The sequence below is a fragment of the Oncorhynchus mykiss genome, chromosome 30 (genome assembly GCF_057628025.1).
Source record: "Oncorhynchus mykiss isolate SJ-2025 chromosome 30, ASM5762802v1, whole genome shotgun sequence".
Taxonomy (NCBI): Eukaryota; Metazoa; Chordata; class Actinopteri; order Salmoniformes; family Salmonidae; genus Oncorhynchus; species Oncorhynchus mykiss.
Genome location: NC_143051.1, coordinates 10,505,732 through 10,515,000, shown reverse-complemented (window position 1 = coordinate 10,515,000; position 9,269 = coordinate 10,505,732). Strand labels below are relative to the sequence as shown.

The window sequence follows — 9,269 nt, the reverse complement described above, 5'->3', positions numbered from 1 at the left end:
AGAGAGAGACAGAGAGAGAGAGAGATCATAATGTAAATACAACCCATATTTATGCTTATTTATTTTATCGTGTGTCCTTTAACCATTTGTACATTGTTAAAACACTGTATATATATAATATGACATTTGTAATGTCTTTATTGTTTTGAAACTTCTGTATGTGTAATGTTTACTGTTAATTTTTGTTGTTTTTCACTTTATATATTCACTTAGTATGTTGTCTACCTCACTTGCTTTGGCAATGTTAACACATGTTTCCCATGCCAATAAAGCCCTTGAATTGAATTGAATTGAGAGACAGGCATAGAGAGAGACAGAGAGAGAGACAGGAGAGACAGAGAGAAGGAACAGCATGTCAGAAATCAGCTCAATGCAATTGAAGAATCCATAGACTCTAACCACTTCTGGGAAAATTGGAAAACACTAAACAAACAACAACAAGAAGAATTATCTATCCAAAATGGAGATGTATGGGTAAACCACTTCTCCAATCTTTTTGGCTCTATAACAAAGAATAAAGAGCAAAAACATATACATGATCAAATACAGATCTTAGAATCAACTATTAAAAACTACCAGAACCCACTGGATTCTCCAATTACATTGAATGAGTTACAGGACAAAATAAAAACCCTCCAACCCAAAAAGGCCTGTGGTGTTGATGGTATCCTCAATGAAATGATAAAATATACAGACAACAAATTCCAATTGGCTATACTAAAACTCTTTAACATCATACTTAGCTCTGGCATCTTCCCCAATATATGGAACCAAGGACTGATCACCCCAATCCACAAAAGTGGAGACAAATTTGACCCCAATAACTACCGTGGAATGTGTGTCAACAGTAACCTTGGGAAAATCCTCTGCATTATTATTAACAGCAGACTCGTACATTTCCTCAATGAAAACAATGTACTGAGCAAATGTCAAATTGGCTTTTTACCAAATTACCGTACAACAGACCATGTATTCACCCTGCACACCCTAATTGACAACCAAACAAACCAAAACAAAGGCAAAGTCTTCTCATGCTTTGTTGATTTCAAAAAAGCCTTCGACTCAATCTGGCATGAGGGTCTGCTATACAAACTGATGGAAAGTGGTGTTGGGGGTAAAACATACGACATTATAAAATCCATGTACACAAACAACAAGTGTGCGGTTAAAATTGGCAAAAAACACACACATTTCTTCACACAGGGTCGTGGGGTTAGACAGGGATGCAGCTTAAGCCCCACCCTCTTCAACATATATATCAACGAATTGGCGCGGGCACTAGAAAAGTCTGCAGCACCCGGCCTCCCCCTGCTAGAATCCGAAGTCAAATGTCTGCTGTTTGCCGATGATCTGGTGCTTCTGTCACCAACCAAGGAGGGCCTACAGCAGCACCTAGATCTTATGCACAGATTCTGTCAGACCTGGGCCCTGACAGTAAATCTCAGTAAGACCAAAATAATGGTGTTCCAAAAAAGGTCCAGTCACCAGGACCACAAATACAAATTCAATCTAGACACTGTTGCCCTAGAGCACACAAAAAACTATACATACCTTGGCCTAAACATCAGCGCCACAGGTAACTTCCACAAAGCTGTGAACGATCTGAGAGACAAGGCAAGAAGGGCATTCTATGCCATCAAAAGAAACATAAATTTCAACATACCAATTAGGATTTGGCTAAAAATACTTGAATCAGTCATAGAGCCCATTGCCCTTTATGGTTGTGAGGTCTGGGGTCCGCTCACCAACCAAGACTTCACAAAATGGGACAAACACCAAATTGAGACTCTGCACGCAGAATTCTGCAAAAATATCCTCCGTGTACAACGTAGAACACCAAATAATGCATGCAGAGCAGAATTAGGCCGATACCCACTAATTATCAAAATCCAGAAAAGAGCCGTTAAATTCTACAACCACCTAAAAGGAAGTGATTCACAAACCTTCCATAACAAAGCCATCACCTACAGAGAGATGAACCTGGAGAAGAGTCCCCTAAGCAAGCTGGTCCTGGGGCTCTGTTCACAAACACAAACACACCCTACAGAGCCCCAGGACAACAGCACAATTAGACCCAACCAAATCATGAGAAAACAAAAAGATAATTACTTGACACATTGGAAAGAATTAACAAAAAAACAGAGCAAACTAGAATGGTATTTGGCCCTAAACAGAGAGTACACAGCGGCAGAATACCTGACCACTGTGACTGACCCAAAATTAAGGAAAGCTTTGACTATGTACAGACTCAGTGAGCATAGCCTTGCTATTGAGAAAGGCCGCCGTAGGCAGACATGGCTCTCAAGAGAAGACAGGCTATGTGCTCACTGCCCACAAAATGAGGTGGAAACTGAGCTGCACTTCCTAACCTCCTGCCCAATGTATGACCATATTAGAGAGACATATTTCCCTCAGATTACACAGATCCACAAAGAATTCGAAAACAAATCCAAATTTGAAAAACTCCCATATCTACTGGGTGAAATTCCACAGTGTGCCATCACAGCAGCAAGATTTGTGACCTGTTGCCACGAGAAAAGGGCAACCAGTGAAGAACACACACCATTGTAAATACAACCCATATTTATGCTTATTTATTTTATCTTGTGTCCTTTAACCATTTGTACATTGTTAAAACACTGTATATATATATATAATATGACATTTGTAATGTCTTTACTGTTTTGAAACCTCTGTATGTGTAATGTTTACTGTTAATTTTTGTTGTTTTTCACTTTATATTTTCACTTTGTATGTTGTCTACCTCACTTGCTTTGGCAATGTTAACACATGTTTCCCATGCCAATAAAGCCCTTGAATTGAATTGAATTGAATTGACAGAGAAAGACAGAGAGAGACAGAGAGAGAGAGAGAGAGAGAGAGAGAGAGACAGAGAGAGAGACAGAGAAAGACAGAGAGAGACAGAGAGAGAGAGAGAGAGAGAGAGAGAGAGAGAGAGAGAGAGAGAGATTTTAGTCTATCACCAAATATACAGTGTCTTCTGAAATGCAACATGTAAGGTTGTGGGTTATGTGTGTGTGTGTGTGTATGTGTGTTACCTCCACACAGTATTTCGTGTTGGTAGGGGCAGGAGTAGTCGTCCATCTGACAGTACGTTCCATACACCGTCCCCAGACTGTTCCTCTCACACACACACCTCTCACACACACACACTCCCCGACCGCTACAGTCCACCCCTGATGCCTCCGCACCACACTGCCGCGGCCCCTCCTGGGAGTCTGTGTGCTCTAGGTCCAAGTCCGGTGTGTGTGTGTGAGAGGTGTGTGTGTGTGAGAGGTGTGTTTGTGTGTTGACTTCTTGATTATTATGATCTGTGTCTGGGGTGTCCTCTCCACAAGACGACTGGTGGGTTGCGTCGTTGTGGCAACGGTGACAGCGACATCGTGATCGAACCTTGATGACGACTGACTCATTGTAACCCACGGGCCTGACGAAGACCTGGACCACGTCATCTTCATCATCATCGTCAGGACAGGACAGCAGGCCGATGGTGATGTTGAAGTAGACCTGCATCGAGGTAGAGGTAGAGGAAGAGTTAGAGGGGTAGAGGTAGAGGTAGAGTCAGAGGTAGAGGTAGAGGGGTAGAGGTAGAGGTAGAGGGGTAGAGTTAGAGGGAGAGGGAGAGTCAGAGGTAGAGGTAGAGTTAGAGGTAGAGAGGTTGAGGTAGAGGTTGAGGTAGAGTTAGAGGTAGAGGTAGAATTAGAGGTAGAGTTAGAGGGGTAGGGGTAGAGTTAGAGGTAGAGTTAGAGGTAGAGGTAGAGTTAGAGGTAGAGTTAGAGGTAGAGTTAGAGGTAGAGTTAGAGGTAGAGGTAGAGTTAGAGGTAGAGGTAGAGTTAGAATGGTAGAAGGTAGAGGTAGAGTTAGAATGGTAGACTTAGAGGTAGAGTTAGAATAGGAAGATTGGATAGTTAGTAGAGGTAGAGTTAGAGGTAGAGTTAGAGGTAGAATTAAGAGTAGAGTTAGAGGGGTAGGGTAGAGTTAGAGGTAGAGTTAGAGGTAGAGATAGAGTTAGAGTTAGGGGTAGAGTTAGAGGTAAAGAGGTAGAGTTAGAGGTAGAGGTAGAGTTAGAATGGTAGAGTTAGAGGTAGAGTTAGAATGGTAGAGTTAGAGGTAGAGTTAGAATGGTAGAGTTAGAGGTAGAGGTAAAATAGGTAGAGTTAGAATGGTAGAGTTAGAGGTAGAGGTAGAGGTAGAGTTAGAATGGTAGAGTTAGAAGAGGTAGAGGTAAGAGGTAGGTTAGAACTTGTAGAGTTAGAGGTAGAGGTAGAGGTAGTTAGAGGTAGAGGTAGAGATAGTAGTTAGTAATGGTATAGTTAGAGGGAGAGTTAGAAGTAGAGTTAGAGGTAGAGGTAGAGGTAGAGTTAGAAGAATGGTAGAGTTAGAGGTAGAGTTAGAGGTAGAGTTAGAACTAGGTAGAGTTAACAGGTAGAGTAGAGTTAGAATGGTAGAGTTAGAGGTAGAGTTAGAGGGGTAGAGGTAGAGTTAGAGGTAGAGTTAGAATGGTAGAGGTAGAGATAGAGTTAGAATGGTAGAGTTAGAGGTAGAGTTAGTATGGTAGAGTTAGAGATAGAGGTAGAGGTAGGTTAAGTAGGTAGAATGGTAAGAGGTAGAGATAGAGTTAGAGGTAGAGTTAGAATGGTAGAGTTAGAGGTAAAGTTAGAATGGTAGAGTTAGAATAATTCTTGGGTACAGTTAGAGGTAGAGTTAGAGTAGAGTTAGAGGGGTAGAGGTAGAGTTAGAAGTAGAGTTAGAATGAGAGGTAGAGGTAGAGGTAGAGGTAGAGTTAGAGGTAGAGTTAGAGGTAGAGGGAGAGTTAGAGTTAGGGGTAGAGTTAGAGGTAGAGGTAGAGTTAGTAGTAGAGTTAGAATGGAAGAGTTAGAGGTAGAGTTAGAATGAATAGTTAGAGGTAGAGTTAGAATGGTAGAGTTAGAGGTAGAGTTAGGGTTAGAATGGTAGAGTTAGAGGTAGAGTTAGAATGGTAGAGTTAGAGGTAACTAATGGTACAGTTAGAGGTAGAGTTAGAATGGTAGAGTTAGAGTACAGTTAGAATGGTAGAGTTAGTGGTAGAGTTAGAGAATGAGAGAGTGACAGGTAGAGTTGAATGGTAGAGTTAGAGGTAGAGGTAGGTGTACAGTTAGAGAGAGTTAGGTAGAGGTAGAGGTAGAGTTAGAATGGTAGAGTTAGAGGTAGAGTAGAGTTAGAATGGTAGAGTTAAGAGGTAGAGGTAGAGTAAGAGGAGAGGTAGAGTTAGAATGGTATAGTTAGTAGAGTTAGAGGTAGAGTTACGGGTAGTTAGAGGTAGATGTTAGTAAGGCAAGGGTTAGAATGGTTGAGCTAACAGGTAGAGTTAGAATGGTAGAGTTAGAGGTAGAGGTAGACTTAGAATGTATAGTTAGAAGTAGAGTTAGAATGGTAGAGTTAGAGGTAGAGTTAGAATGGTAGAGTTAGAGGTAGAGTTAGAATGGTAGAGTTAGGAGTTAGAGGTAGAATTAGAATGGTAGAGTTAGAATGGTAGAGTTATAGGTACAGTTAGAATGGTAGAGTTAGAGGGAGAGGTAAAGAGGGAGAGTTAGAATGGTAGAGTTAGAGGTAGAGGTAGAGTTAGAGTAGAGGTAGAGTTAGAATGGTATAGTTAGAGGTAGAGTTAGAGGTAGAGTTAGAGGTAGAGTTAGAATGGTAGAGTTAGAGGTAGAGTTAGAGGTAGGGTTAGAATGGTTTAGTTACAGGTAAAGAGGAAGAGGCAAGAGTTAGAATGAGAGAGTTAGAGGTAGAGGAACAGTTAGAACGGAAAGAGTTAGAAGTAGAGTTAAGATGAGTTAGAGGTAGAGTTAAGATGAGTCTAGAGGTAGAATAGAATGGTAGAGTTAAGTAGGCAGAGTTAGAGGTAGAGTTAAGATGAGTTAGAATGAGTCAGAGGTAGAGTTAGAATGGTAGAAAAACCAGGTAGAGGTAGAGGGAGACCTTAGAATGGTAGAGTTAGAGGTAGAGGTAGAGGTAGAGTTAGAATGGTAGAGTTAGTAGAGGTAGAGGTGAATAATTGTATAGTTAGAGGTAGAGGTAGAGGTAGAGTTAGAATGAGTTAGAGTAGAGTTAGAGGTACAGTTAGAGGTAGAGGTAGAGTTAGAATGGTAGAGTTAGAGGTATAGTTAAGAGTAGGGTTAGAATGGTAGAGTTAGAGGTAGAGGTAGAAGAGTAGAGTTAGAATGGTAGAGTTAGAGGTAGAGGTAGAGTTAGAATGGTAGAGTAAGAGAATAGAGTTAGAATGGTAGAGTTAGAGGTAGAGTTAGAATGGTAGAGTTGAGCAAGAGTTAGAATGGTAGAATGCAGTTAGAGGTAGAGTTAGAATGAGTTAGAATGGTAGAGTTAGAGGTAGAGTTAGAATGGTAAGGTAAGAGGGTAGAGGTAGAGTAGAGTTAGAATGGTAGAGTTAGAGGTAGAGGTAGAGTTAGAGATAGAGGTAGAGTTAGAATGAGTTAGAGGTAGAGTTAGAGGTAGAGTTAGAGGTAGAGTTAGAATGGTAGAGTTAGAGGTAGAGTTAAGAGGTAGGGTTAGAATGGTTGAGTTAGAGGTAGAGGTAGAGGTAGAGTTAGAATGGTAGAGTTAGTAGGTAGAGGTAGAGTTAGAATGGTAGAGTTAGAAGTAGAGTTAGAATGAATAGTTAAAAGTAGAGTTAGAATGGTAGAGTTAGAGGTAGAGTTAGAATGGTAGAGTTAGAGGTAGAGTTAGAGTTAGAATGGTAGAGTTAGAATGGAGAGTACAAGGTAGAGTTAGAATGGTTAGAGGTAGAGGTAGTATAGAGTTAGAATGGTAGAGTTACAGGTATAGGTAGAGGTAGAGTTATGCAATAGTTAGGAAAATATAGGTAGAGTTACGGTAGAGCTACAGGTAGAGGAACAAGGTATAGTTAGAATGGTAGAGTTAGACAGTTAAAAGAGGAAGAGTTAGAGGAAGCAGGCAAGAGTTAGAATGGTAGAGTTAGAGGTATAGTTAAAGTAGGCAAGGGTTAGAATGGTAGAGTTAGAGAGGAACAGGTAGTAGAGTTAGAATGGAACAGTCTAAGAGGAGAGGTAGAGTTAGAATGGTACAGTTAGAGGTAGAGTTAGAATGGTAGAGTTAGAGTAACAGTCAGAATGAATAGTTAGAGAAGAGTTAGAATGGTAGAGTTAGAGGTAGAGTTAGAGGTAGAGTTAGAATGGTAGAGTTAGAATGAAGAGCTACAGGTAGAGTTAGAGGGAGAGTTAGAGGTAGAGGTAGAGTTAGAGGTAGAGGGACAGTTAGAATGGTAGAGTTAGAGGTAGAGTTAGAGGGGTAGAGGTAGAGTTAGAAGTAGAGTTAGAATGGTAGGGAGAGATAGAGTTAGAATGGTAGAGTTAGAGGTAGAGTTAGAATGGTAGAGGTAGAGGTAGAGTTAGAGGTAGAACGAGAAAGTCCCAGTAGAGTTAGAGGTAGAGGTAGAGATAGAGTTAGAGGTAGAGGTAGAGGTAGAGTTAGAGTAGAGGTAGAGTTATGAGATAGTTACAGGTTAGAATGGGTAGAGTTAGAGGTAGAGTTAGAAGTAGAGTTAGAGGTAGGTAGAGGTAGAGTTGCAGAGATGAGTTAAAGGTAGAGTTAGAGGTAGAGTTAGATGGTAGAGGAACAATGCAGGAGAGGTAGAGTTACAATGGTAAGAGTTACAGGTAGAGTTAGAGGGGTAGAGGTAGAGTTACAGGTAGAAAAACCAGACGGTAGAGGTACAGATAGAGTTAGAATGGTAGAGTTAGAGGTAGAGTTAGAGTGAGATAGTTAGAGATAGAGGTAGAGGTAGAGTTAAAAGAGGCAAGAATGGTAGAGGTAGAGATAGAGTTAGAGGTAGAGTTAGAATGGTAGAGTTAGTAGAGTTAGAATGGTAGAGTTAGAATGGTAGAGTTAGAGGTAGAGTTAGAGGTAGAGTTAGAGGGGTAGAGGTAGAGTTAGAAGTAGAGTTAGAATGGTAAGAGAGGAGAGGTAGAGGTAGAGGTAGAGTTAGAGGTAGAGTTAGAGGTAGAGGTAGAGTTAGAGTTAGGGGTAGAGTTAGAGGTAGAGGTAGAGTTAGAGGTAGAGTTAGAATGGTAGAGTTAGAGGGACAAGTCAATGGGTAGAGTTAAGAGTAGAGTTAGAATGGTAGAGTTAGAGGTAGAGTTAGAGTTAGAATGGTACAGTTAGAGGTAGAGTTAGAATGGTAGAGTTAGAGGTAAGAGTTAGAATGGTAGAGTTAGAGGTAGAGTTAGAATGGTAGAGTTAGAGGTAGAGTTAGAATGGTAGAGTTAGTAGAGTTAGAATGGTAGAGTTAGAGGTAGAGTTAAGAATGATAGTTAGAGGTAGAGGTAGAGGTACAGTTAGAATGGTAGAGTTAGAGGTAGAGGTAGAGGTAGAGTTAGAATGGTAGAGTTAGAGGTAGAGGTAAGGGAACCTAGAATGGTAGAGTTAGAGGTAGAGGTAGATTAGAGGTAGAGGTAGAGTTAGAATGGTATAGTTAGAGGTAGAGTTAGAGGTAGAGTTGAAAGAGTTAGAGAAGGTAGAGTTAGAGGTAGAGTTAAAAGAGGGAGGGTTAGAATGGTTGAGTTAGAGGTAGAGTTAGAATGGTAGAGTTAGAGGTAAGGGTAGAGTTAGAATGGTAGAAGAAGTAGAGTTAGAATGGTAAGAGTTAGAGGTAGAGTTAGAATGGTAGAGTTAGAGGTAGAGTTAGAATGGTAGAGTTAGAGGTAGAGTTAGGAGAGTTAGAATGGTAGATATTAGAATGGTAGAGTTAGAGGTAGAAATGCCTTAGAATGGTAGAGTTAGGGTAGAGGTGAGAATGAATAGTTAGGAATAGGTAGAGTTAGAGAGGGAACCAGAATGAGATAGTTAAGAGGAAAAGTAGAGTTAGAGGTAGAGTTAGAATGGTAGAGTTAGAGGTACAGTTAGGTAGGGTTGGTACATGTGTTGAGATAGTAGAGGTAGAGGTAGAGTTAGAATGGTAGAGTTAGAGGTAGAGGTAGAGTTAGAATGGAATAGTTAGAAGTAGAGTTAGAATGGTAGAGTTAGAGGTAAAAGATGAGAATGGTAGAGTTAGAGGTAGAGTTAGAATGGTAGAGTTAGAGTTACAGGTAGAGTTAGAACTGTAGAATGGTAGAGTTAGAGGTAGAGTTAGAATGGTAGAGGTAGAAATAGTTACTAGAATGATAGTTAGAGGTAGAGTAGAGGGAGAGTTAGAATGGTAGAGTTAGAGGTAGAGGTAGAGAATAGTTAGA

At 40.6% G+C, this 9,269-nt stretch overlaps 1 protein-coding gene across 1 annotated transcript in view; it reads right to left on the bottom strand.

Annotated features, from left to right (window-relative positions):
* Positions 1 to 9,269, bottom strand: part of LOC110489377 (integrin beta-8) — a 74,903-nt gene that overhangs the window by 22,331 nt on the left and 43,303 nt on the right. The window contains exon 11 of the mRNA XM_036971572.2: positions 3,060 to 3,528. Coding sequence (XP_036827467.2) covers positions 3,060 to 3,528 — 469 coding nt within the window. The remainder of the gene's footprint in view (positions 1 to 3,059; positions 3,529 to 9,269) is intronic.